This window comes from Falco peregrinus, chromosome 2 (assembly GCF_023634155.1).
Source record: "Falco peregrinus isolate bFalPer1 chromosome 2, bFalPer1.pri, whole genome shotgun sequence".
Classification (NCBI taxonomy): Eukaryota; Metazoa; Chordata; class Aves; order Falconiformes; family Falconidae; genus Falco; species Falco peregrinus.
The window spans coordinates 100,075,896-100,103,057 of record NC_073722.1 but is presented as its reverse complement, the minus strand read 5'-3'; the positions used below and the strand labels follow the sequence as shown (position 1 = coordinate 100,103,057).

The following is a 27,162-nucleotide window of genomic DNA, read 5'->3' as shown; positions in this document are numbered from 1 at the left end:
CGAGCGTGAGCCCGCGGGGGCGGTGCGGGCTGCGGGCGCCGGGCGAAGCGGGGCCGCCCGGTTCCCGGGTAGGCGGAGGAGCATCCCTACAGCACCGGCGAATTTTGGCACCCCAGTGCCCTGTGTTTTTTGAAAATCGCCCTTCGCTGGTGGCAGAGCCGCGCTCACAAGTTGTGGTTTTCCGCGGGGGAAGAAGGGGCGACCCCCGGCGCTGCTGCCGCCGGGAGCCGGGCAGGGCCGCCCGCAGGGCCCTTGCGCAGAGCCGGGGCCCGCACACCTGTGTGCCCCCGTGCCCTGTGCGAGCGGTGCCGTTTGACATCTGATTGTGCTGATCTCTCCTCTCAGGCATCTTTAACTCTTGGTTTATACTGTGTTTTATGCTGAGCTGACTCAGGCTCCTTCTGTCTGCGCAGCACTTGGTGTTTATAATGTGTGTGGCATTAACACAGTGAGCTAGATGGGGAGCTGAGAGTCCCAGTGCTCTGCCACGGAGTTGGTGTGTTGCCTGTGTGTGGAGGTGGGCTGCATGAGCCAGCAGGGCCGCCTCTGCCACCCTTCTGCAGCTGTAGAGCTGTCTGAAGCAGCTGAATGTTGTGGGACCCGCTGCAGAGCCTGGACTTGCTCTGCTCTGTGGTGGAGTGCTGGGTTGCCAGGAGCTGTTGTCATCTCTTGCCTGTGGCCTGTCCCTGCAGGTCACCTCCTCTGGGATTTTGGAGGGTATGATGTGGGACATTTTGTTTCTGGTTTTATGAGCATCTTGATCTCCAGCTTACCAGCTCCAGAAAGTGGAATGTCCCTACTGGAGACACTGCTCGGAGTAGGGTGAAGGAGACCGTGGGTGGTAGGGCTGAGGAGGGTGACAGCACAGTGCGTTTGACTGTTCATCGAGACTGCTTCCCACCTTTAATCCTGTGCTGGGTGTGGTGGTAAGGAATACTACTTGTTGCCTTGGCAACAGCTATTAAACCAGAAAAAGGGTATGACATTTATTTAGCATCCTGGATAAAGCTGACATCTCATTATTACTGTCTGTCTGCTACGCCTCCCGAGTGGAGAGAGACAAAACAGCAGACTGCACATCAACTGCCGCTGCAGGGTGGTAGGCAGGGATTGCCCATCAGTGTGCTGATTAAACTGCTCGGCCAGTGGACAGGAGCTTCCTTCCAGAGACCGCTGTGGCTTCTGCAGGCTGTCACTGCACATGAGCATCTTCTGCGCTGGCGTTTAGTATGGGCTTCTCTCCCTTTGCCCTTCCTCCAGGGGATATGTGCTTGAAGAAAGTGCAGCTTGTGCCTAGGGGAGGAGAGCCAAGGGTTGTGACATGCCCTTCTGCTGTTTATTGGTAAAATAAATGTATTGTATGAGGGTTTGGTGAATGCAAGTAAAGACTGAAGGAGAGAGGTGATGTAAGGGGAAAGCCCTTCTGCCCTGGTGAAAAGCTACCAGCCAACGTGGCATGGTGCTGTAATGTGGGTGTTTGACACAGTCTAGGATCTCTCCAGCAGCCCTTTAGTAAGGGCAGTGCAGGTGCAGAGCAGAGATTGTTTTCTGGTGGGTCTCATTGCTCGGGGCTCTGCCTCAGGATGTTGGTGCAGGTGTGGGTTCTTTGCCTGCGCAGGCACTAGGCGGTTGCACTTCAGGTTTCTCCCAGCTGGAAGCAGTAAGACCTGGCAGGGACCCTGGTCCTGTGAGAAGGGGCTGTCTGTGCACTGCTGTGCAGGTGGGGATGCTCCATGGCAGACCCGTGCTGTGTGCTCTCTCCACCTGGGCTTTGCTCTGTTAGGATTTAAAAAAACCTGGGGAAACATGATTCCATGCATTATATAGTTAATTATTTAGGAGCATGTCTGAAATTGGGAGCTGGTGGGGCATTCTTCTGCCTGTTGCTCCCTGCTCGCTAGGCCCATTTTGTTCATGGTTTTGTCTTTTCTTCCTCTCCTAAACTGACTTCAGGTTAAGTCCAGTGCTTCTGCAGACTTCAGGGAGTAGTAGAAGGGGCTAACTGCAGAAGTCTCCCCCACTCCCCCCACCCCAGAATTTTTACCTTTCACAAAACTGTGTGTTCTCATTTCATTAGACCATATCTGGCTTCAGCCATGGCTCTATGTGATCTGCTGGGGTCCTCAAGTGCAGGTGAGCTCCACTGAGACTGGGGGCAGCTATGGATCGTACTCTGGAAGCCACGCCACATCTGTCATCCTACTGGAATAACTGAACAAATAAAATATTGTGAAGACAAGGTCTGATTAGAGAAGGTAGATAAAACAATAGATCAAAATTACTGAAAGCACTGCAGTGAGCAAATGGGCTTTAATATTTGGTTGTTGCCACGGTTAATGCATTTTTATTTTTAAGAAGTCCTGCTCTCCTGCTCTGCAGTAGATTTACAAGTTGAAATGAGTTGTGCTATCACCGTCATATTCCGCCCCCTTTTCCCCCCCCACCCCCAGGTCATAGCAAAATTGACTATTTGTCAGCTGACTGCAAGGGAAGGAGTAGAAGTATGCAAGATAAGAAGCATAACCAAATCTTCCCTGATTTTTTTTTTGTTGTTTAGAGCTATTATCGGTTGGAATGAGGCTTCTTTAAAAACCCACAGCCTGAAATATCGATGTTTAAAATGGCTTTGGATTTTCAACTAAAAATATTCTTGCAACCCATGCCTCTCCCCTTCTTTTGCCCATTTCAGTTTTAATAGAGGAGAATTCTGAGGTATGTTTTTGACTGCCTCCAGGTAATTGCACTGCATAGAAAAATAGGTGGGGAAGCAGGTGTTACCCGTGAAATACAGGCTGTACTATACTGTGCCTGGAAAATGAGTTGTGTGAAAAGCTGAATGGAATAGGGGGAGTAATCAGTTGTCTTGCTTATTCTTCTGCAGAAACGTAGTTTATATTTTAACCTTCCACTCGGCAAGCAGCTTTAACTCTTTTACTCATCAACAGCTGCTGTGCCTGTATAGAACATGTTGCTGCCTGTTCTTAGAATTGTTTTAAAAAACTATTGTTGACTGACTACAGGCTGCTTGCTTGCTGATGTCCCATGATCTTCTATTGGATATAAGATTTATTTTTAATAGCTCGTATGGTTGTCACTGTGTAGCTGTTGACTAATTGCATCATCATGTATCATAGGGACAATAGTCAGTCTCTCTTCCTCCCACCCTTTAAATGATGTGCCCCCGCTATGCAGCCATATTGTCTAGTTCGTGGCTAAGTAACACAGAGTGACCGGTAAGAGCAATATTTTTGCAGCTTGAGTTTGTTTTTCTGGAGCACGTACATATGCCCATAGTTCCAAAATATCAGATTGCAGCTGTCACTGCCAGCTATTTCATTCTGGATTGGTAGAAAATTGTAAATTAATTTAATGTTATTAGGATTTGAAAAATTAATGTTGATAGCTTTAAATGTTCTCAAGGCCAATTTTTTTAAAAAAGGCCTTTGTGTAGCCATCAAAACTGTTCAGGCAAAATGAAGATGAGTATGATAAGCTGAAGGTTTGTAATGAAAGCTTCTATTTGCAGAGGGACCTTCTGACGTCTCTGAAGCACCCAGGTCAGCCTTTTTCAAACGTTCCTATATTAAAAGTAAACAGATGGCTTTAATGCAGCATTTCTCGATTGCCTGCATCAATCTCTTCTGAAAAGAGTATTACTAATCGCTGGGGACCATTTTCTCTTCTTTTGAAGATAAAAGCAGTGGTGTGCAGAAGTGCTTTCATGCTTCAGAACCCCTGGCTTGATGTTTTGTACCCAGAAGAGGTTTCATGCTGCTTTCCTCCTTCCTTCTCAGCATTCAAGGAGACGAGATCTGTATGCCAGAGGAGCCTCCTTCCTCCCCATCCAGCCTCTCCTCTCTGCTCCCAAAAGGTCATCCTCTTCTCCTGGTATCCTGGCCGTTGCCATGGAAATACCTGGTTTTGCACAGATTTAGGACTTCAAAGCAATTTGGGGCTGGAAGTTCCACCTAGTTTCAGTGCAGGTAGTGTCAGTCTTTGCCATGTTTGCTAATTGAATCCAAACTGCTTGTCAGTGTAGCGTTTAGCACCTCAGAAAACCGCAGCTTCATGGCATGATGGGTGCAGAACAAAGCAGGGTAAAGCTTTGAGATCAGACGTTGGAAACAGAGAAATGACTAAAGTTTTTCCTAAAATGTTTCAGTGCCTTTATTGAGCATCTTACAGCTAGTGGTACCAGCAGTGCCAACAGATGGCAGGGAAATTTGCGTTTGACAAGCACAACAGGAATAGAACCAGCTATAACATGATCTTAAATTAGTGTTGTATGTATGGATTTTTGGCCAAAAGTTGATGCCCTATGAAGAAGGTCTGTTGAAAAATACTGTCAGCAAATATGCATCACTGGGATCGTTCCCATTTCTCCCAAGGTACAATGTTGCTTTATGGACCCTTCAATGTAATGCCTTTTTAATTTCTTTTTCCAGCTAACTGCCCAAATATTCAGAGTTCTGCTTCCCCCTTACCCCCCAAGGAGACTCAGCCCAGTTCCCAGCCATGAGTACACGTGGTTCCTGGGGAAGGTCTGCTGGCTGGCCTGAAAATCCCACGTGTATCACATGGATGATATCCTAGCTGCAGAAGGTGCTGTGTTTTATTTAGTAAGCGATGATGAATAATTAAATAAGACTTTTAGAAAAGCCAAAGGTCTCAGTTGGTAGGATTGAGATCAATGTTTCTGTGGCAGCAAGAATATGGAGCTGACAAATGGCTTTAAAGGCTAGTGCATGTAAAGTGCGTGGTGCCATTAGAGCTGTCCCGGTGCTGTCCTCCTGTGGTGCAAGGGGACCATAATCTCCCTTGGTCCATTGAAATGGCTGGTGAGAGTCCTTGAAGTCTGTGCGTATAAATAGTGCATGTACTCTGAAGCTAGCAGTATTTTAACTGACCGGAGCACAATTAATTGGAATTATTTAGTGGTCAGCTAATAAACTCTTAGGTAAGTGGCAGAGCTTGGCTGCAACTTGTGATGGTGCTGGAAAAGTCTGGCACCTGCTTTTGGAAGATAAACTGTCTTGCAACACTGAGTTTGATAATGTGAATTCTGTAAACAAGTCTGCTAAAAAAAGGATGTTGTAGCAGCAAGACAGACAATAGGCAGACATTTCAAATGAGAGGATAAATCTGGTTTGTGAGAGGTATCGGACTAAGAAGTTCCACTTTAGCTTAAAAAGTGGCTTTTAGCTGCAGCACAGGCAGTGTGATGGAAAGTGCTGTTTTTTCTATCCACCCAGCACACAGAGAGCTCTGGGGGCACTGGAGCGCACAGTCCATACACAAGTAGAGGACCTGGGGTTTGTGTCCTAGAGCTGAACAGCGATTCTGCACTTGCTTTGTCTTGAACACTGAACCACCTTTAGAATCATAGAATCACAGAGTCATTTAGGTTGGAAAAGACCTTTGAGATCAAGTCCAACTGTTTGGTACAAGTCAGCCTGAGAGCCAGAGGCTGGCATTTCTGCTGGGCAGTGTGGGCTGGCTGACCGGGTGGCAAAGCCCTGCAGCATGACTGTTGGAGCTGTGGTGCAAGTGAATCACATTTGTCCTTGCAGATACAAATGTGTCTAGGGTTGTCTTAATATTGCATCTGCTTCACCAAGTGATCCTTTGGCATAATACCTGAGAAATGGTAACACTGTAGCACTGCATGGAAAGTCTTGCACGTGTATGGGAAGCTGCTTCCTGTGGAGCTTAACCAGAGCTTATTCCTGGAAAGAGATCTTGGTTTGGAGAAGCAATTAAAGAAACGCTCAGATTACCGCAAGGAGTGCCCACATGGACATGTTGCACCAAAACTGACATGTAAAATGGGATTTTTAAGTGCTAGAATTAACTTCCAAACACATAATCAAAGCAGCACTTGGAGACTGCAATGAGAATGAGGAAACACCAGCTCATAAAAGAATTGGAAGAACAAACAGACAAAAGCAAGTTTAAAGCCTGTATCATCAATGTGGGAGATATTTGTTAATTTTTTGTTTGTTTGTTTAGTTTTGTGAGGTTTTTTAACATAGAAGAGCAGATTAAACAAGTTTGTGGAAAAGAAACGCATTGAGATTTAGTAAAGAGACTTCACTGACAAACAGCAGTTGTGGATCCTGAACACAGTGCTTGTTTGTGCTGGATGCTTATAGGGATGCTTCTTCCTGATTCCCTGCATATTTACTTGAGGCAAGAGTCATCTTCCTGCAGTCTTGAAAAGAGTTGGGAAGGAAGAGAGATTTTCAGGGCTACTCCTGTATCTGCTGGGGTTTTTCAGAGCTCTTGCAGTGCTGCTGGCTAATTTTGTCTGGCACCATGATAGTCAGTGCTTGATTACCCTCCTAGGCAAGGTAGATTCTGAGAGGATACAGGCAGTGCAGCTTTCTGGCTCTGGTGTTGCATCATCTCATCCCGCTCAAATCCTTGGCATCCCATGCAGAGGTGGACGTTCAAAGGTAGCAGAAGACACCTCAATTTCCACTATGTTTTTTACTATGAATCTTTTGTTTTCAGAATGTGGGTTACTTAAACATCCAGCAGAAGGTCTTGCTGTTTCTGACCAGGCTCGATCAATAGCAGTTTCTAAAAACACTTCTGCAAAGACCAACTCAATCACTGAAGGCATTTATCTTATTGTAGCTTTTATTTATATGAAGTGACTCTCTTTGTGGAAGGTCCCACTACAAGGGTGGAAATCAGACCTGGTTCTGTTCTCCCACTGTGTCACAACACTCTCAAAACTAGCCAGCTGCAACAAGGTCTTTCACCGTCACATACCAACGTACTCTTCGTGCCAGTCCCTCTGCTGCCTTCTCTTAGTCTCTCCTCATCCAGGGCATACATTCTCTTCTCTTGCTTCTTCCTCGGCTGCCCTCTCTTCATTGACTCTCAAGCACTTAACAGAACCAGCTACAGCTGCACCTTATCTACACTGGCCAGCCCGCCGCCCCTGAAGCCAGCCCACAGCTGTATATTATCAATGCTAATTAACCCAGCTTCATTCCTCTACACCACTGCTCTGGATGTACATGTTTCAGTGTCTGGCTGCTTTGCCCCTTTGGAGTGGGACAAAAGAGTCTGAGCACCTGGCTGTTGGCCTCACTGCTCAGTGACTTGTGTGTCTCCCTACCAGAGGCCGTCTTCCAGAATCCCGTCTCCGGGAGCCATGAGCAGGGTCTAGCAAACAGACCCACGCCTGGGGGTGTCATCACAGCTGTATTGCACAGAGCTCGCTGTTCTGCAGCCCTTTTGGCAAAGTGACCAAGCTTCACCTTGAAACAGGACTGGGAAAAGGATGAAGCTGGCCACTCTGCATCTGGCTTGCTAGGAACAATTTCACAGAGTTACGAGCACAGCCAAGTACATGGGAGATGCTGTGCTTCAATACAAATGCCTTAATAACCAGCGAAGGGCTTTGCAAGAAGCATGGCAGGGAAAATTGTGACTGTAAACATCACTGGATAATCTAGAGTACAGGTTCTATGGTGACTTGCCTGGAAAAATCCAGCCAGGTGAAACAGAGTTCTGAGTCAATATTGCCTCAGACTAATTAAACCCAGGGTTACTGGTTTGCTTCTGATCTCTGCAGCTCAGTGGTTATTGCAACTGCTGTAATATTTGGCTTGCTCCGCCAATGTGAATGGCGGCTGGGACTGGGTACAGTTAAGAAGCACTGTTACGGGAACGTTGGATTTTGAGTTGAAGTCTAACCCTGGGAATTTTGTGGCAGAGAGACACAAGCCTCCATCCCTCTTTGGGGTCTGGGGGTTGTTGGATAGGTAAGGTTTTGTTTTTGTTCTTGAAGGGGGAAGAAAAAGTGGTTAGTCAAACAAAATTTTAATAGCAATGTTTTGACTGTGATGGAGCGGGCCAGGCCACGGAGAACCAAAGGGAAGGCTGAGACATCTGCGATCAGGAGATCAGGGGGTGCAAGCTCAAATCGCTGGTCTGAAGTGGGTGTGCCAGGATTCCTGTTGCCCCTGGTGAATGCCATAACTCAGTTTTCTCAATGCCTGTGGCTTTTGGATCTGGCTTTGGAGGTGGGACAAGGAGGAAAAAAAAATGTTTTCCTTGTAATTCAGACGTGCACATGAAGCCAAGGACTAGCTCACTTCTTCACGAGTCAGTGATTCAGATGGTAATGTCAGGACTAGCTTGTCTTCTGTTGTATTTTTGGAACTGCAATTAATGCTGTTGTGTTTGGGTGGAGACCTTGTTGTGAGGTGTCCCTGTGACCCTGCTCTCCTGGCAGGGGGTGACTTGTGCTGTGCTCACATTTGGAGCCAGGAGGAGTGTTTTTATTGTTGTGTAATACTTTATAATATTCTTCTCGAGTTTACCTACAGCTAAATTATTAGTTGCTGTTTTAATTTCCTTTCTAATAGAAGAAGAGCAAACATCTCATTTTCCTTAGGCTGGCTCTAGATAAAGAGTGGGCAGCCTCATTTGTTGAGATTGTTCTGGCTACAATATGAGAATTAGCATTAAAATGCTGGAATGCAGCATGTTTAAAGGCTGTTCAAGTCTTCTCTATAGAGTGAGCCAAACATGGGTTAGCTGGCATTCTCCATCCCTGCAGTGTCACAAACCCGCTTCGCTTTCCGGAGAGGATCTGGGAGCACCGTGGCAGATGGCTGCTGCGGCATTTGTGATCCCAGCTGGCTGTGGAGGGGCTGGGGTCCAGGTGGAAGAGTCCTTTGGGACCTGCAGACAACAGCACAGGAGACCCATCAAGAGTTTTGGGGTTGTCTGGGCTGGAGCTGTCCTACAGATGCCAGCTGTGTCTGTTTATGGGCAAATGTAAGATTGTTTTGTTTGAAAACTCATTTTCTGTTACAAGACTGTATCCATCTGTCTAGCCCTTACCTGTCGGGGCTTTGTTTTTGTTGTTTAGCTGCTCCCGTTCTGCTCTAGCCCTTCATGCCCTTCTTGCAATCCGCTTTCCATTTCTATTTCTTCATGTATCTTTGATTTATTTTTAGTGTGATAACCTCAGTCAATACAGTGCGTTGTTTGTTTTTCTTTTTTTCTTTTAATGAGTAATTTTCCATTAAACTGTCTCTCTTGAAAGGTTGGTTTTTTGTGTGCCTTGAGAGTGCAGGTTGTTTGTGCTGTGTTGGCACCAAGATGCCTGGTCAGAGTTGGAGTCCCGCTGTGCTGGTTGCTCCACAGACACTGAGTAACCAGATGGTCGCTGCCCCACAGAAGGCAGTCCTGCAGTAGCTGCGACTGCAGGCATTGCATCAGAGCAGTGAGACGATGGCTTACGTGAAAGGTGGCTGGCAAATATTTGAATATACTGCTTAAATTTGAATATGTTCCTGTTTTAATCAGAAGCTGGTAATCGTGCATTGATTCTCAAGTGTATTTTGAGCGGGGGTTAAAATACAGACAATAGCAGTGTTGCCATGAGGGTACATTTGACAGCGATGTGTTCATCATTTTCTAGTAGGTGAGTTGTCTAGTGAGACAAGTGTCTGTGAACTGCTGACAGAGGAAGCTCATCCCGGGCAGGTGAGGGCTGTGAGCCATCTGGACAAAGGCAGCCCAGCCTGCTGGGAGAGCCTAATCTTGGAACATCCCTGAAGGCTCTGAGGCGTGCATCACTGGGCCTCCCTGCCAGGGCTGCAATGAGAGTGTGATCGGTGATGGTTCTTGGACTGATTAGTGTTTCAGAAGGAGGGATCGGCATGTCTTCGTTGGACACTTGTATGTCAGGTGGAGGAAAAGGAGGAGCTCTTCTTTTGGTGTGTACCTGGTCACTGGTGGACATGAGGTGTGTGCTGTGTCTCTACTTTGCCCCTGCAGCTGAGGTCAAGGGATATGTCTCACTATAACACAGCAAATAGAAGAGAAGGACTCCTTTCCTGTCACCGGGACTTGCTCTGTCCCCATTTCTGTTTCGCAGTGTTCCTTCTGTTGTTGAAGTTTAAAATAAAACACTGCTGGAACTGTGAAGCCCAAATGAGGATTGCAGCTGTCCCCTTTTGTGGTGCTCAGCACTTTTCAATGGTACAAGGAGCAAAACTATGTTGGGCATAGTGAGAGGAAGGGCTTGCTAACCTCACCTGCCTCACCCTGCTGGAAGGTGCCCTGATAAGGGACAGCTGCAATTTTTGGCCACTTGCCACAGTGGTGAGGTAGAAGAAGCAGCTTTCTTGCAGGTCTCTGGAAGCAGAGCCCTCTGCGCCTGGGGCATTCTTGCAGCTGGAGTCGAGTCGCTGCTCCAGGCACAGAGTCGGGATGTAGGAGCTGTATTGTGCTGTGCCAAGGGCAATTTCCCAGCACTCTGAGCCACCGCCAGTCCCAAGGTCCTCATCTCACTGTCAGCTCATCTGATCTTCCAGATACAGGTGGAATCACTGCGCAAGTCCTGCTCCTCCTGGGTTCACAAGCAGGCTCTGTTAGTCACCCAGCACACTGGAGCAGAGCAGTACTGGGAGCTGACCTGATTGCTTTGACATGCAGTGAGATGCTTCTGGCTTTAGATATGACTTTTTCTTAATCCATATTCATAAAAGGATTTCCTTTATTGAGCTGTCAGCTTTGCATAATTGACCTTGATTTTATCTTGCAAAGGAGTTTAATTCCCCAAATGATGCCATTAAAGGTCTCTCATATATGTGGGGTTTGCTTGGCCAAGTCTTGACCTGTGCTTTTTTCCTTCTCTCTGTGCCTTCAGAGAGAGCATCTTGATAAGCAGAACCTCTCTTATGCGCACATCTCTGCACTGTGAACCCTTTCCCCTGCATTTTTTGAAACCAAAGAGTGAAAAGCAAGATGTTATAGAGGCACTAGAAGATGAAATCCGGGCACGCTGACAGCTCTGTATTTAAAAGGAAAACCAGTGAGGAACTGGATGTTTAAGGACCAAACATTCAGCTGGACTTTTGCTGATTTCAGCAGGATTAGGGAGGGTGACAGCTGGGGATGGAAATCACTGCCACTCTGAGCAGGGTAGGACAGGCTGGCTGTAAGAGGCACAGCACCTTGTGAGCAGAACAGCTGGGATCTGCCTGGAAAGGCTGCAGTGTTTGTACCAGGGCTGTGGAGTGATGTGGGGACAGGTGGAGGGACAGCAGATCCTGTGGTCTGATGATAAGAGCTGGCAGGGCTTAGCCGGCGAGGCTCAGCGGGCATGGTGCTGAGGAAGCAGGCTGGATTGTGCCAGAGGGCAGCTGCCAGGGCTAGGGCAGCTCATGGGGCCATCAGGCTAGGTCTGCCTCCTTCATTAATAACACCTACTTCTCTAGCACTTTCTGAGCAAGGCTCCAAATTCCTTGAGCACTAAACTCCCCATCTCATGTGCAGTGCCTGTGTCCTACAGAGGTGTGGGGACAAAGGGAGATGATGTTGCTTGAGAGCTGAGGCAGCCCTCAGACCTGCTCTGTGTTCCCTGATCTGCTCTGCCCTGATCACAGGACCATACTCCCCCACGTCATCCAGCTTGAAGGGTATTTCATGCCAAATCCCACCCTGAAGGTCAGAGCACCCTGAGCAGTATTCCCCCAACTGGTGGACACTGGGAGAAGTAATTTCTGCTGAGAGTGCAAGTTTGCATTACTGGTGAGCAGCAGCATGTATTTTGGTGTTCCCTTCAGTGTCCTCCTTTTGGAGGACAAGGGAGTTCAGCACATCAGCAAGGTGGCTCCCAGGAGCAGTGGGAGGCACACAGGTAGGACAACACACTTCAAACAGGTGATGTTCAGCAAAGGGGGGACACAGCAGTTTGATGGCAGTGCTGGAAGCTCACCATCAGAAATAGGAAGTCAAGGTACTTAAAAAAATCCTCTCCTTTGATAGTGAGTCAAGTTTGTAACGTAGTTTCTGTGAAGGGTTGAATCAAAGCTTGCTCTAGCCCAGCTTTCTAGCTCCAAAACACCAAGCAAACAGCACAGGCTGCACGGGAAGGTGGGCCGGAGAGCGGGGAGCTGGCTCAGGTGCATCTGTGGAGACTGAAGGCACGGTGGGAAGTGCTTCGTGTTGGAAGGGTGAGGATGAGCTCTGCAGGGTAATCCTGTTCAGGCTGCTCAAGCTGAGCCATGGGGAGCCAGTCTCGTAGCAGCGGTTGCAGCTGCCGGCTCTGAGGGGGTGTGTAACAGCTTTAATGCACCACAAGTTCATGAGCACTTAGGTACAGGGAGACCCTGCCCTATCTCCAAAACAGGGCTGAGGGGTCTGTATGCTATGAAAGCGATGTTCTCAGTGGGACGGAAAGAGCTGGGCGTTGTCAGTGCTGACAGCAACAGGTACACAGGAAGAGCAGCAGTGCTAGGGGTACTTTGATTTCTTGCTCTGGTAGTCCTTGACTCCTCAGGCTCCTCTGACCTACTGCTGTGGATGAGCCAGGCAGTCCTGGGAGCTTCTCCGAGGCTACAGTCTGTCCTCTGCAGCCTGCTTACCTGGCAGGCCTGACCTTCCATCTTGTGTCTGCAAAAATTACACTCCTAATTTATGTGGGTTCCCATTTATGTTCTTCCCCTGATGTGCAACCTGTGTGACAGCTTCCTTTTGATTAATTGCACTGAAATGAGTGCCAATAATGTGTCATAGACAGTAGAGGCTCAGTCAGTCAGAGGGCAGTGCTGATTGCATCGCTATGCAAATGGCATTCCTGGTCACATTTGGTGCCAGGTGATCCTTGAATTTGGCATTGACAGATGGTTGGAGTCATTTGGGACAGCAATGTCACATGAAATTTGTCAAATCCTCATAAAATGAAAGAACATAACAATACTGTAAAAGCATTAAATATGAGATTTGGTTACCCTTATTAAGATCTCTTTTATGTAAATTGTACTTGATTCCTGAAGTTAATTCTCTGCTCATAGTTTTCCTACTTTGAAGTTTCTCAACAGCAAAACCACATTTATTTTTTTTTATACCTGACTTGTTGAAATAGCCAGTGGTGCTCAGCAGCCAGAGGTGCATTGATTCTCTGTGAGACCTCATGTGCTATTAGCAGCAATTAGAAAACTCAGAGAGCAGAGGAGTGTCCTTACAGACACAAAGTGAGCAGAGCATCTCGCCCACTCCTCTGCAGGTCTCCCCATTCTGCTCTGTGGCTGAAATGCAGCGTTTTCTCTAACTGGGCCTCTGTTCCACAGGTGAAGCAGATCATGGAGGAGGCAGTGACAAGGAAGTTTGTGCATGAGGACAGCAGCCACATCATCTCCTTCTGTGGTGAGTCTCTGGTGGGAAGTTGACTTGAAATGGGGGCAGGAACACCCTCTTCATGTTGGGCTTTTCCCTGCCTGGCGCTGGGGCTGTGGTATGTGGCTTTCCTGGGGACACACTGTGGGGTGTGGGGTGTGTGCTGGGGCTGGGGAGGTGGTTAGTGCCAGAGGATGAGTTGTTCTGGCAGTGGTCTGAGTCCCTGAGGCCTTTGCTCTGTGCTTAAAATATAGAGATGTGTTAAAAGCAGTAGGGGTGTTGGCAGTGTATAGTCACTTAAGAAATACCAAAAATAATCTGTTATTTTTAATTCCCTTGAGAACTGATTCAACAGAAAGTCTGTCAAATCCAAATATTTCCTTGCTATTATGAAACAGGAATTTATGGAAAGGAGTCTTCAGTCTGCCTGAGAGCAGGAGCAGAGAGGCTGGAGGCCGCTAAAGAATTCTAAATGGAATTTGTGGAAGATTTGCTCTGATACTATGCTGCTTTTGGGCTTGTTTTCTCGCAGCTGTGCTTTTCACTTAACCTTCTTTTTTCACTTGTTTTTTTTCCACTGGTGTGACAGCTTTATAAATGTGGAAGTGTTTCAGAATGTGTCCATCAAAATCTTGGCAAAGCATTTTATAAAAACCTTCCTGAAAAGCTGTTGGCTTTTATCTGTGGTATGTGGCAGGAGGACTTTGGGCAGGGACTGTGGAGCAGTAGAGGAGTATTTGTAACTCAAAGGTATACGGAGCAGGAGAGAGTAGCCGTGTTCTGGGTGGAACAAGTCATGAGTTTGAGGCCAGCTCTCAGCACCCCACCTGCTGTAGGGCTCAGCAGGCCAGCGCATCCTGGGAGGAGCATTCAGGGCAGCCCACCAGCTCCCATGGAGCAGCACGGTTTGTGGCAGCCCAAACTGCAACCACCGTGTGATAACACACAGTGTGGCTGGCGAGCTCACTTGGCGGCGGTGCCCAGGCTTGTCTTGGCAACTGCTCTACACTGGAGAAGTTTCTGGGGGCTGCAGCAGCCCACGGAGTGGTGCTGATGGTCCAGCATGTTGGCTCCCCATCTCTCCTCTGACAGAAGAAAACATAATTTTGCCCTTTAATGAGATCACTGCTGATTGTTGGGGAGAATTTGCAATCAGGGTGGTGAAATGAGATTATTTCTATTCTTTTGACCCTTTTGTGCTGCTTTCGTCACCCATTCAAAGTGGAGAGTAGTGTCTGCCGTGGACACAGTTAATGCCCAGATAAAGCAGTTTCTTCAGCAGCTTCAGCTGTCCAGTCTGCCAGGTGCTGCCAGGGTTAGTGTTTGCAAAAGTGGGGAGACCTGGCTGGTGGACTAGGGGGTGTTTGATGAATTTCAAACCTAGGCAGAAAGCAATTAGTCTGTTCATAGCAGGGCAAACATATCAGGCTATTGGATGAGCGAGGTGGTTGTAGCCCAGGAGCCCTGGGCATGGAACAGGCCCTTTGTGCTAGGTGCTGCATGGATAAGAAAATTTCTCAGCCCCTTGGGGATACAGGTGGGATAGAGCTGGAGCCAGATGGGGAGCTTCAAGGAAACAAAGGAACAGCGTTATTCAGGTGTGTGAACTGTGATTTTCATGCCCTGCCAGCCCTGTCAGTGTCAAGTGTTTACCCACTCACCCAGAGCTTGAGAGTGTGCTTTGGCAAGGCATCTGGTGCCCTCATCTGCTTCTGTCTCCTCACTAGCAACTGTCTGAGAGATGGATACTGGTTTGGGGAGACACCAGTGACCGCTATGGAAGAAGAGCAAGTTCCTTGCTGTCCTCTGGCTTGGTAGTAGGCTTGCACAATGGTGGTTTTCCCAGGTGCCTTTGTTTTTGAATCTGTTCATAGCCCCTTCCCTTGGCAGTGTTACACAGAGTAGCAGTCAGCTTTGCAATGGACCGTTCCGCCAGATTCCTGCCAGACACTGTGGTTGTCCTTCCGGGTGCTGCTCTCAGGGCAGTGTGGATGAGAAAGCTGTCGCTGCTGGTCACTGGCAGCACAGGGCAAATGGTGGAGGTAGTTTGCTGAAAGTGGCTTGCTGAGGGCTAGTGAATCTGTCAGGCGTCTTACCCTGTTGTGCTTACCCAGTTGCATGTGTGAGATGAAGCTCATCCACCAAGATCGGCAGAATTGCCCTCTTTGGGATGCTCCCTGAATTTTGCAAGGCAAAGTTCCTACACTTGGACGCCTGATGGAAGTGGTTAGAGTTCCCTCTGCCTGCTGACTCCTGGGGCAGGATGGCTTGTCCTAGGGTGCAACATGGGGTTTTTGGGAGGCGTGGTATGCGTGCCTGTGCCTCTGGCATGGGTAGAGGTTCCATCGGCAAGGTGGGTGCTGCCCTTTCTCCTGGCTCGGTCTGATCTCACACACTGCCTGGCCATGCACCGCTGCCGAGGAAGCGCTGCCTCCCCTGCCGTTTAGCAGCCTGTGATGCTTGCCTGCTGCCTGCTGCGTTTCACAGATTTCTACTGAGACGACAGACAGAAGAGGCATCATCGTAGTTCTGCTGGAGAAAGCTATGCTCCCTGTCTGCCCACTCACCAATTTTGCAGCCCTGGTGCCCGTGCTATACGCCACGTGCTGGCTCTGCCCCTGGCTGCCGTGGCAGTGTCTATGGCAACAGGCAGGGTGATGCCTGGCTGCAGCACCAGCAGCGCAGAACCGGAGTCTGGGCCCAGCTCTGCCGCACAGTGGTGGTGATGTGGGCTCCCTTGGCCTGAGCCTTCCTAACAGCCACGGCCTTCCTGTTCATCACAGTCCTGGGGCTCTGTGGAGAATTGCTGGGGGGGATTCTGCTCTGCAGTGTGCCTGGGTGCTCCTGGGTGCTCATCTCAGCCACTTCCCTGTCCCTTGCTGCTGTGCAGTGGTGAACCCCTGAGACCAGGGGTTCCCAGGCCAGCAGTTGCCTCCGCAAAGCACTTAAATGGCAGAAACAAACTGTATCCCTTTCTGCAGGGCACAGGGCTGCTTTCCAAAGAGAGGCAGTGTTAGGGGCGGGATGCTAGCTGTCCCCTCTAAATGGTATGGCAGAAAGGACCTTGGGAGAGACCACTGCCAGCTGCTGGGAAAGCTATCCGCTGCTTTTTTCTGTGCCTTGCTGTTTGCTGCCACGTGTCCTCCCCAGGTGACAGCTAGCCAGCCCTGCGGTCCCTGCTTGAAGCCCAGCATAGCCGCAAGGGGAAGCGTTGCTCCTGCAAATGAAGGGGCCTGGGCAAGGGCAGCCAGGCTCTGCTGCTGTGGGTGTCTGCTCAACATTGCTACTGCCAGGGATTTGAGACAGGGATGTGGATGGACCTCGCAGGGTCCCTGGCCAAGCAAGTTTCTTTAAAGGGCAAAGGAAGAAACTCCCCTGTTGTCCTGTGGCTCAGCCCTGGGACTGAAGCTGCCAGGGAACCTCTTCGCTGCTCTGCTCCAAAACCACGAGCCCTGGCTTCCAGGTAAGGGGGTGGCAGCCTGTGCCTGCTCGGAGCCTGGTCTGCTTGCTGTGCCTGTTGCTCTCAGCAGGGGTGTTTGCCAAGTTACAGTCAGCTGTGCTTCCAGCATGCCAGGCTGGGGCCATGTGTCTGCTGCTGAGCAAATGCTGCAGGCAGTGTGTGGAGGGGGAGCAGCTCTCCTCAATTTACAAATAGCTGAAGGGCAGCTTGCTAATTTGGAGGCCGGGAAGAAAATGACAGAAGTGATGACAACTAGCTTTTGAAGAAGTTGCTCCAAGAAGGCTCGTGCAGCACTGTTGCCGCTGAGTAAGACTAGCATCCACAGACAGAGGCACAAAAAAGAAGGAGAATGGAGCTGCGAGGTCTCCTTTTCTGCTCTGAAGAGCAAAGAAGCTGCCTTCTTCCTTTTCTCCTGGGCCCTTGCATAATAGACACGCCGGTGCTGGTTTCAGGCCTATGTGCCTTTGTACACTGCTGACCAAATGGCATCGAAAGAGCAGAACAGACTTCAAGGTGTGACTCATTCTCTGCTTTTCTGTGCAGCACGAGGCTTCACAGCCTGCAATTATTTATAGGCTCCTGTGACATGGACCTGAGGCATCCAGGCACGAAGGGTTCGTTAGATCCTTCTGGCTTCTTAATGATGATGCTGCACTTTCACTGGCTTCTGGTGTTGCCTTCTGGTCTGTCTGCTGTTGCTTTCTCATTTGAATAGTATGCGCACCTTCCTCTGTTGTGGCTCTCTGTGAGACAGGTGAGCTTATAGAGCTTATAAATAACCTCTTTCCCTGACAAGCGGAGTGTGCTGCAAGCCTGGCTCTGGCTGGGCAGAGCTGCCCTTTTCTCTGGGGAGATCCACTCACAAAAGCCTTCCTTGTCAAGCCCTCCTCACCCTCTGCGTAGCCAGTGTACCGCAAACCCCCTCTGATGAAACCAGTGGTCTGGCAGGAAAAGGCAGCTGCCCCCGGCTGCCCTGCTTTGCCTGTAAGGGAAGGGTTTGAAGCAGACAAACGCGAGTTGGCATCTGTCACGTTACGCTGCCCTGGGAGGCTGATGGAGAGCCGGCGGCAGGGCTGGGGGCCTGCGTGAGCTGAGGGGTTTGTTGTCCACATCAGTGCTGAGACTGCTTTCATGCTCAACCCCTGATTGGTTTGAATCATGCCAGGCCAGAGAGCTCTCAAGATCTTGGAAATACCTTTAGTCTTTTGCCAAGAAACAGAACTCCTACCTTACCTGGGTGTAGCTGCACAAAGCCCCTGTACCACGCTGTAGATCATATCCTTGGGGATGGAGAGAATCTCTTCACAGTGTCTGTTTGCAGTGGTGACAGTAAGTTAGTTATGAACTGGGCTCAAAAATTCAGAAGGTTAAAAAAGAAACTGCCGTTACCCTTGCATTTAGTGTGGACAAGGCACTCTTAGCGTGCTCAAGCCTCCGAGCCCTTGGGAGGGCACAGGGAGAGTTTTTTCCTGTGGAGGCTGCACATTTGTGTGTAATTTTGCCTGCAGGACTTGTGTTTTGGAGAGGTCTAGACTACAGCACTGACGGATGCTGATGCCCATTCTGTCATGCTGGAGCGTGCTGGGAGGCTTTTCAGCAGTCCGGGTGTTCTCCCGCGTGCTGCTCACTGGTTGGCAGGGAGGTGCGATGCACTGGCCATGACATGAGCAGCATGATGTGCTGCTCTCCTGTAAGACCATGAGCGCTCTTGCTCATCTGCTGGAAATTCAGAATGGAACTGATGGCACACTGAGCATCTGGTGCCCAGCAGAAGTTGCCTTTGTGCGAGGGCTGCAGGGAGGCAGCCCTGGCTGCTGGTCCGCCGTGGTGCTGTGAGCTGCAGCTGCCCCTCAGCTGGGCTGCTTTGCACAGCCCTGTGCTTGCTGGGGTGGGCTGTTGTCTCCTGGCTTGGTACTGTAAGGCACCCTGGGGGCTGGCAGGGGCAGAGGTGCATTTTGATGGGCAGCAGAGTCAGGGACACCTCGTCTGCCTGCCCCAGGCTTGCTTGCATGGCTTTTCTCTCTGGTATACGAGGGTGGGTGTGAGGCACAGAGGGGCTTTTTGGGCTCATTGCCTTGCTGGCCTCTTGTCGCCACACGCAGCTGTCAGGTAACTGGGCCCTGATAAGTTGCTGCTTGGCAGCATAATTGATTTGACAGCTGCGAATGCCACAGATCCAGCATTGCTCTTGCGCTGTGTCCGGCAGCTCTGGCACCAAGCTGCACCGGGTGAGCACTGGAGCCCAGCCCGGCTGGCACTCACTGCGGAGGCTGAGGTCACCTCTGAAGAGCTGGAGATGGCTGCTTGAGACTAGAGAAATCCCCCAAAAATACTAATTGGAGGAGGGGGTGATGGTGCCCTGCCAATGCTGGCAACAGACTTCAGGGGCTGAAGTCCAGCTCCATCAGTAGAGAGCTAATGTTGGCAGCGTGGTGCCACAGAGAGCTCACCCTTGGCTTGGTCTTGGTGGAGAGGGGAGGGGGGACTTCTCCCCAGATTTTGAAGGTGCTGCTGTGGTTTCTAGTTCAGCTCTATGTCAGTATAACCTTACATTCCAAAAAACAAAACTGTGGGTTTTTTGCTTGCAATTCCACTTCAACGGGCTCCTGACCTCACTTGGCTGGGGCCAGCTCCACTGTGGGGGGCTAGCAGCGGAGACCTGCCGGAGCTTTCCATGGCTGGGCACTCTGAAACGGGCATGGCTGGGTGCAGCCTCAGGCAGATAGGGTTGTTTGTGTCTGTCGCTTTTATGTTAGTCTTGGAGCATGGAAGAAATGAATGAAGCGATGTGGGGTGGGGTGATTTGAGTGTGTGTGAGGGAGGGGTGGGTCTTCTTGCATTTGGTCCCAAAGCCATGAAGCAGCCTGGTCTTATTTTGCAGCTGCAGATAATCCTCTGGGACAGGTAGGAAGATCCATCCACGCATGGGCTCTGCTATTTGCAGCATGTCTGGGCTTCAGGAGGGTTTGTGCAGGGCTTTGTGTAAAAACTACCTATCTATCCAGTGGCTCTGAATGGCTGGTATTGGGTGAGCAGGACTTGGCTCACCCAAATGCGTTGCTTTTCTGCTGTTAGCACAGGACATGTCTCACAGCACCTCAGATGCTGCATGCCCACCGTGTCTGCTCGGCGGTGAACTCAGGCATGGCACTAAGCAGGGCAGAGATAATGAGAGCTTCTCTCAGTCCTGGGAGCTGATGTTGATGGGTCTGCATGAAATGTCTTTTTAAATGTCTCCATAGAGTTGTTCAGCTGTAGGAAAAAATGCCTTTCCAGGCAAGAGGCAAATCAGCATCTGCTGGGCTGCCGCAGGGAAGGCTCACTGTGGCTGGCTCTGCAGCATTGGGTGGTTGGGGAAGGCGGGGTGCTGATGCACCAGAAAGCTCATTGTCAGACCCAGATCAATAGCTTGCAGAACTGTGGGTCCGTGTAATTTTCCAGTGCTTTGATGAGCCTGTTTAATAAGTCTGTGTTTGACACTAGACATCCATCCTGAGCCCTCCCAGGGGATTCTGGCAAACAGATTGCCGGTGGAGCCTGTGTGTGTGTGTATCTTTCTGTGGAGTCATTGCCATCTCCCGCTGCCAGCAGAGCCAGCTCCCCGCTCACTGCGTGCCCAGGCAGGGAGCCTGGCAGGAGAGGGCAGGAGGCCAGCGCGTTCTGGGCACTCGCTCTGGTCCCGTGAGTGCCTGGTGCTGCCTTTCGGCAGGGCCCAGTGCAGGGAGTTAGGTGAAGCTTTCCATGGGGACTTAACTGCCAAATACCAGCTGCAAGGAGCCAACTGAGTCACCACCAGGCTGGAAGGGTCTCTGAAGCCAGACTGAGCTGCTGGCATTGCCTGTGGTTTATTGCCAGGTTCTCTATTGCCTTTAGGTTTTTCAGGAAAAGGTTGCGTGAACACAGATATTTTTTTTTTGTGAAAAAATTGCCCCATTTCATCTGCTGCTTTAGAAGTCCTCAGTGTGCCTGTCTCTTGCTCCCAAGCTTTCTCCTTCTCGCTTGGACCATCCCAGCACAGGGGGCCAGGAGGTGAAATCTGTTCCAGCTGCACCCATCGCTCAGACTGGGCCAAAGGGAAAACTTCAGGGAGTTGTTTGGTTTCTCTGCAATCTGCAAGAAACCTGTGAGGAGAATGAATGTCAGCCTGTTTGTCTGCCTAGCAAAGCAATTATCCTACGTGGAGAAGAGGCGACGTGCTTGCGTGTTAGCTGTTGCATGTCTGATGAAGACATTTTCCTCAGGCCAGGTGGGGATGTTCTCTGCCCTAAAATACAATCTGAGAAGTTTTACCTCCCATCCTTCCATCTAGCCCAATGATTAGTGATGGTGGCCGGACTGATGAGCATGCTGGAGAGAGAGTGACTCGTGCGCTGAGCTTGCGGAGGGACCCCAAGTCCTGAACTGATGGCAGTGCCCTGCAAAAGCCTGCTCTCTGTCCCAGGCTTGGCTGTGGTGGCTGCTGGCCCCGTAGATGGTCTGGTCACCTGAAATGGTTTCAAACCTGTTTAGCCAGGGGACCACAGCATCACTGTGCGGTGTACAGCCACACTTAGCTTCGTGCTGTTAAACCACAGATAAACTCCCACAAGCTTAACCTGAGTGACTCTGTATGAGTGGGCTCTTGGCAGCTCCTGATCCATGTGATTAGTGTCACGCCATGAACTGGTTGCTACTGTGCTGGGAAAATCACCTCTCTGAAAACAGCCATCATGCCGGCACAGACCTGGAAGCAGGATGCAACCTCTGTGCATGCTGAGAGTTTCCAGCATTAGCATCAATTTACTTGCATTCAGGATATCGTGTAGCAGAGCTGTATCCTGGCATTTTCAGAACAAAGGACTGCAAGCACAGTGGGCCCAGTCCTTTCTCCCGCTCTGTTTTTATGAATGAGCAAAGTGCCCCGAGAAATCCTAATCCAGGCTGCGAGCTTGGCACATCAGTGCAGACCGCTCACTGTTGGTGGCACAGAGGTACCACCTCTGCGGTTTGAAAGCTGCGTGTTCCCATTTCACTGCCAGTCTAGTAAGGTCTCTTTAGGCTGCCGGTTGGTCAGCTAAGCGAGTGCAAGACAAGTTAGTCTGCCTGACTAGTCCCTCTCAGGTGATTTTGGGGAGACTGTGGATCTACTTTAGCAGGCACAAGTTGACTCTCTTTTGCAGTACTTGCGTCTTGGCACACCCATGGTTCATGTTTACTTCCATCGAGCTAGTCATTTGGTTCAGATGAGCTGAACTTCTAATAAGCTTCACCAACCTCAGTCTTTCTTCTGTTTTGGGAAACTAAAATTGTACCTCTATATAGTCAGCAGATCTGATGACTGTGCGGGCAGCAAAGCTGTATCGCTGTCTGCTGTTTTGGGTCAAAAGACATCTAAGTTCCCTGATCTCTTGTCTGCTTAGATGGAAGTAGAACATGGCGCTGGTTTCCTCTTGAGAGACATTTCTCCTGTGGAGTAAGGTCATGGATCCAGCAGGAGACCGGCTGTTGTGACGTGAGCTCCGAGTTCTCCTGCCGCTTCAGTAACAACTTTGCTCTGTTGCAGCTGCGGTGGAAGCCTGTGTCTTATACGGCTTGAAGCGGAGGGCAGCAGGATTCCTGCGCAGCAACAAGATAGCAGCTCTGTTTATGAAGGTGGGAAAGAGCTTTCCTCTGGCAGAGGAGCTTTGCAAGAAAGTGCAAGACCTGGAGCAGCTCATTGAGAATGCGTAAGGCACTAGCATTGCTGTTATCCCGCAGGTCACTTGTGTTTTGGTGTGGGTGTGTAGTTCGAGTTTGGCTGTGGATCGCGATGTCCAGCTTGAGCTTCTACAGGGGGGATTAATTGCTCTTCCAGTGGAGCAGGGTCCTGTCCCGGGCTTTTGGTGTGTTGACCAACTGGTTGCTTTTATAGGAGACCGTGGGTTGCAGTTTAAGCTAGGTTGGACAAGTTCTTACTTCCTCTGCCCCTTGTCTCATGCTTCAGGGACAGCCAAGCGTGGTTGCTCCCAAGCTGTCACAGTTTATGAGCCAGGGCACTAAGCCAACTGGAACCAAATTTGGTCTGCCTCAGTGTGCAGGGCTTGAACCTGCAGTAATTCAAGTTCTGTCTGAGTGGCTTACTCATCCTTGGGCAGGAACCAGGGCAATGGATCGAGCAGCTACCTGGGGGCAGGAATCTTTATGCTGTCCTAAGATAAGCTGCGTTGCTTGTGAACTGCTGTCCTCAGGCACCAGTGGAAAAGGTGTGTGGGCTGGAGGACTCTGCTGAGGCAGAGGGTTGTTCTAGGGTGCCTTTACAGTGGGAAACTGATTTGGAGAAGTCAGTTTTGAAATGCAGATGTGCGCCTTCTGGAGCAGGGGGTGGAACAGATGAAGGGAGCAGTCTCCAGAGCCCTGTCCCCGTGTACTTCCCTGTGCATCCCCCAGCCACCACAGCCACCACCACTGAAACCCTGGCCTCGTGCCCCACGAAGTGCTGTGAGTGCCCTGGGCTCCTGCGGTGCTCAGCAATGAGCCAGTGATGATGTTATTTTTGCCTTGTACTTCTAAAAGACGAAATCAAGTCCAGAGCATCCCAGAGAATGCGCGCAAGATGCCGAAGCTGCCCAACCTGTCTCCTCAAGCCATCAAGCACCTCTGGATCCGCACAGCCCTCTTTGAAAAGGTCTTGGATAAAATCGTGCATTACTTGGTAGAAAACAGCAGGTGAGTGCTGGCACAGGCCAACCCTTTGCCTGTCCTAACTTGCTACCAGCATCTACCCCTCCTGAAGGTGCTGGAGGTGTTGCTGGCTGAGCTGCATCCAAGTGGGCCAGAGAAAGCCCTGGATGGCACAGGCCAGTTGTGCTGCTCTGTGCCCATCACGGGGACTCTGATTGATACCCTGCTGCTGGTGGCCCCTGTACACGCCCTAAAACAAAGAGAGGCCACTCTTGCTCTGCTGATGGGTTGTCAGGGTTGATGCTCTGCTGGGTTGTCAGGGACTGCATTGCCCTCGTCTTCTGGAAACTGCATGCTGAGGTGTCCTGTCCTGGGGATGTTTTGTTAGGAGATGGTGATGCTTCCGATGTGCTGCAGGAGGGCATCTATTCCCCAGGAATTTTACAGCTAGCAGAAACAGCCTGTTAAGGGCTTTTTGCCTTCTTACCATCAAGAAGTGATACAGAAAGAGCAGGGCATTGCAGTGATTTAAAACCACTGTCCCAGGGGGTTGACATGCTACAGCATTCTGCTGTCTTTCATTTCTTCTAGTAAGTACTATGAGAAAGAAGCTCTCCTGATGGATCCTGTGGATGGGCCAATTCTTGCATCTTTATTGGGTAACACTGTCCTCTTATACCCTACTTTGATATTTGATAGCTTGCTTTGCAAACCTGTGTTCCCAGGTCTGTGATCTGGGATGATAAATGCAGTTATTTTCCAGTAAGAACTTCAGAAAACTTCATAGCCCTGGACAGGTAGCACTTAAAAAGATCACATGATGTGCTGCTGCTGAGCAATGCACAGAGATGGAGAGTTTCATGGCTGAGCTTGGAGATTTCCTTTTCTTGCACAGGCTTCATTAATACTGACGGGCATAAACCAGGCCAGGCTCTGGGAAGCAGTGTGGTGCTGCAACGCAGGGCTCTGCATGCATGTGGCCGGTCAGGCAGTGGGTTATCTGCTCACTGCCAGGGCTGGCTGACCCCTCTGGATTCTTCGCTGCTGTTATACAGTGCAGCAGTGGGTGCTGAGCCTGGTGCCTGCTGCCTGCTGTCCTGCCATCCCTGCTCTGAGATGCTGAGCTCTGCAGATCTGAGAGGTGACCAGAGTCATCGGAACAACAGCGATGACCTCCTTATGTTTGTGACTTTCTTCTCGGCACAGTGGGGCCCTGTGCGCTGGAGTACACAAAGATGAAGACCGCTGACCACTTCTGGACAGATCCCTCTGCTGACGAGCTGGTTCAGAGGCACCGGATCCACAGCTCGCACTGTCGCCAGGACTCACCCACCAAGCGCCCGGCGCTCTGCGTGAGTCGGGGGGGGGGGGGGCAGCCCTGCAGTGCTCCTCCTGCAGCACACAGGCAGTGCTCGCTTGGAGGCTCCGTTTGTTTGAAAAGGGCTGTGAAAACCCTCTGATGAGGGAAAGCAGAAGAGTGTAGTTACTTGAAGTCTTCAGCCAGGAGTGCTGGGAACTTAGGCTGTGGGGACTGCAGGCATGCTGGACTAACATGGCACTGCGTCATGTGGTCTCTGCCCTTTGAGAGCAACATGTATGGATGAAAAGCCAAGGCAGCAGAAGTCTGCTTTGTTTATTGCAAACAAAGCACACTCCTGGGGCTTCTCTAAGTGCAGAATCGAGCTTGGCCTGAGCCAGGAATCCTCTTAGAGGACACAGAGGGAAAGATTTCTAGTAGTGACTCTTTTAAGTGGAGGAGGGAATGAGCTTCCAAGAGAAGCTTTTTGAAAGCAAGAGCTGTCTGTGCTCACCTCATATTTGTAGGTGGATCTCTTCCAGATTCAGAAAAGGCATTCGAGTGGCAGTATGGATGACCGGCCATCACTGTCTGCCAGGGACTACGTGGAATCGCTGCACCAGAACTCCCGAGCCACGCTCCTCTATGGCAAGAACAACGTCCTGGTGCAGCCAGTAAGTACCTACTGGGGTACCTGGGCTTTAAAATACTGCTCTGCTCCCCACCAGGTAAATCTATACCATATTTCCCTTTGATGAAGAAAAGCACAGGCTCATTTTTAATCTGGGAAGGCAGTGACTGGACTTTGGTCGTTGAGGTGTTGGTGATACAGATCCTCCCAGTGGAATGGAAGAGCTCAGCTTCTGAGTAGAAACAGGCTGCTCTCCCTGCCCACTCTTAACCAGAGGCCACAAAACACATCTTCCTTTCCCTTCTTGCTTGTTACAGTCAAATAATGAAGTGCAAACTGCTTAGGTGGAGTTGTTAAGTTTGCCTCAGCTGGACAGCTGCTCTCGGCCCTCTTCCAAGCTGGTGAAGTGTCCTCTTGTCTCTGCTGGGAGGTTTTGCAGGGCCCCTGAGGGTTTCTCACTGTTGGTGGGTGGTGGGCTCAGGGGTAGCAGGCAGGGCTGTGTTATGGTCCAGTACTGTGCTTTGGGGGCATGGCTCAGCCTCGGGTAGCCTGAGGTGGTACTTCATGCTTCTGGTGTCTTCTTGCCTACTCTCCCCAGCTCACTCTCTCCCTGCGTTTCTCTTATCAAGCGAGATGACATGGAGGCAATCCCCGGATACCTGTCCCTTCACCAGACTGCCGACATCATGGCACTGAAGTGGACGCCCAACCAGCTGATGAACGGCTCTGTGGGGGATCTGGACTATGAGAAGAGGTGAGGCAAATGTTCCCCAGGTTCAGAGTTTGGATCTGGTGTCCAAGGCCATCGGTGAGTTTTCCCACTTACTGCAGAGCAACAGTCATCCTTGGGTCTGTAACGGGGGAAGGGACAGGGAAGGAGGCCTGAAGTGGTGGGAGAGGTGGGCTGCAGGAGATAGTGTGAGATGCATTGCTGTTGCCCATCTCTGCTGGGAAGTGTTCAGCAGGGGAACTGCGGGGGTGCTTGTTCTGAAAGATGCAAAGTGGCTCAATTTATTGCTCTCAGGGTTTTCTCAGGAGAATGCCCTCTCTATATACTACACAGTGCTTTCAGGTTTATCATCGTTACTTTAATCTGGAGAATTGAGGAGCTTATTAACAGAGGAAGAGTACCTGCAGAGAGAGGGGAGCATGAGCAGTTCCCGGATCATACCTCGGTAACAGAGTGCTTGCCATTCTGTGGTGCTGTTTTGGTCCAGTCTGCTGCTGATCCTACATACAGGTATTCAGGAGTCCCTTGGATTTAACGAAGTCCCTGGAGCTTGTTCGTCCAGGAGGCCTGAAATCTGCTTAATTTGCTTGGCAGTGTGTATCACCATACCCTTTTGCCTGGGATTGCCTTATGGACTGCTGGATTTCTTTTGATAGCTGCATTCCTTTTAGCAAACTACAGAATCATGCCAGGTCCTGATTTGCCGGAGAAACGAAACAAAGCAAACAAAATCCCTTTACGCCAGCAAATGCTCCAGGAAAGCTGGGGCGTTTAGGACACTGATCCTTTGACCTAGGGTAAAGATCTTCAGCAAAAGCTGTCCTCAGTTTTATTTATTCTCAATTGTAGTTTTGGGGCTTTTGTTTACCTGTGTTCTTCTCATCTCCCCGTTCTTTGTGTCCCCTGAGCCATTCAGTTATGCCTGGTACCCTCCCCCTAAAATGCTATTTTAATATCTACGCTACTTTTCTGAGTTCTTGACTTGGGCATCAGCCTAAGCTCTAAAGCTTCCCAGTGTCAAGGTGTGACCAAGGAAGAGAGGAGTCAGATGACAAAGTCGGTATGAATCTGCAAGGAGTGACTTACGCTCCCCTTCCCATCCTTATCTGCCTTCATGAACCATTTTATAATGCCTTTATTTTTAAGTGCTGTTTTTGTGAAGTGGCACAAAATGCTGCTCAGACTCTGGAAATTTGCTTTGTTACAAAGTGGGATGTTATTAAATGCTGATAACCCTCAGAGAGCAGTGCTTT

At 50.0% G+C, this 27,162-nt stretch overlaps 1 protein-coding gene across 3 annotated transcripts in view; it reads left to right on the top strand.

The window, feature by feature from the left end:
• SGSM1 (small G protein signaling modulator 1) overlaps positions 1-27,162 on the top strand; it is a 49,194-nt gene that overhangs the window by 389 nt on the left and 21,643 nt on the right. For all 3 annotated transcript variants that reach the window (XM_055797373.1, XM_055797372.1, XM_055797375.1), the window contains exons 3-9: positions 13,107-13,182; positions 22,155-22,317; positions 23,144-23,296; positions 23,843-23,910; positions 24,458-24,603; positions 25,091-25,222; positions 25,809-25,933. In XM_055797373.1, coding sequence (XP_055653348.1) covers positions 13,107-13,182; positions 22,155-22,317; positions 23,144-23,296; positions 23,843-23,910; positions 24,458-24,603; positions 25,091-25,222; positions 25,809-25,933 — 863 coding nt within the window. The remainder of the gene's footprint in view (positions 1-13,106; positions 13,183-22,154; positions 22,318-23,143; positions 23,297-23,842; positions 23,911-24,457; positions 24,604-25,090; positions 25,223-25,808; positions 25,934-27,162) is intronic.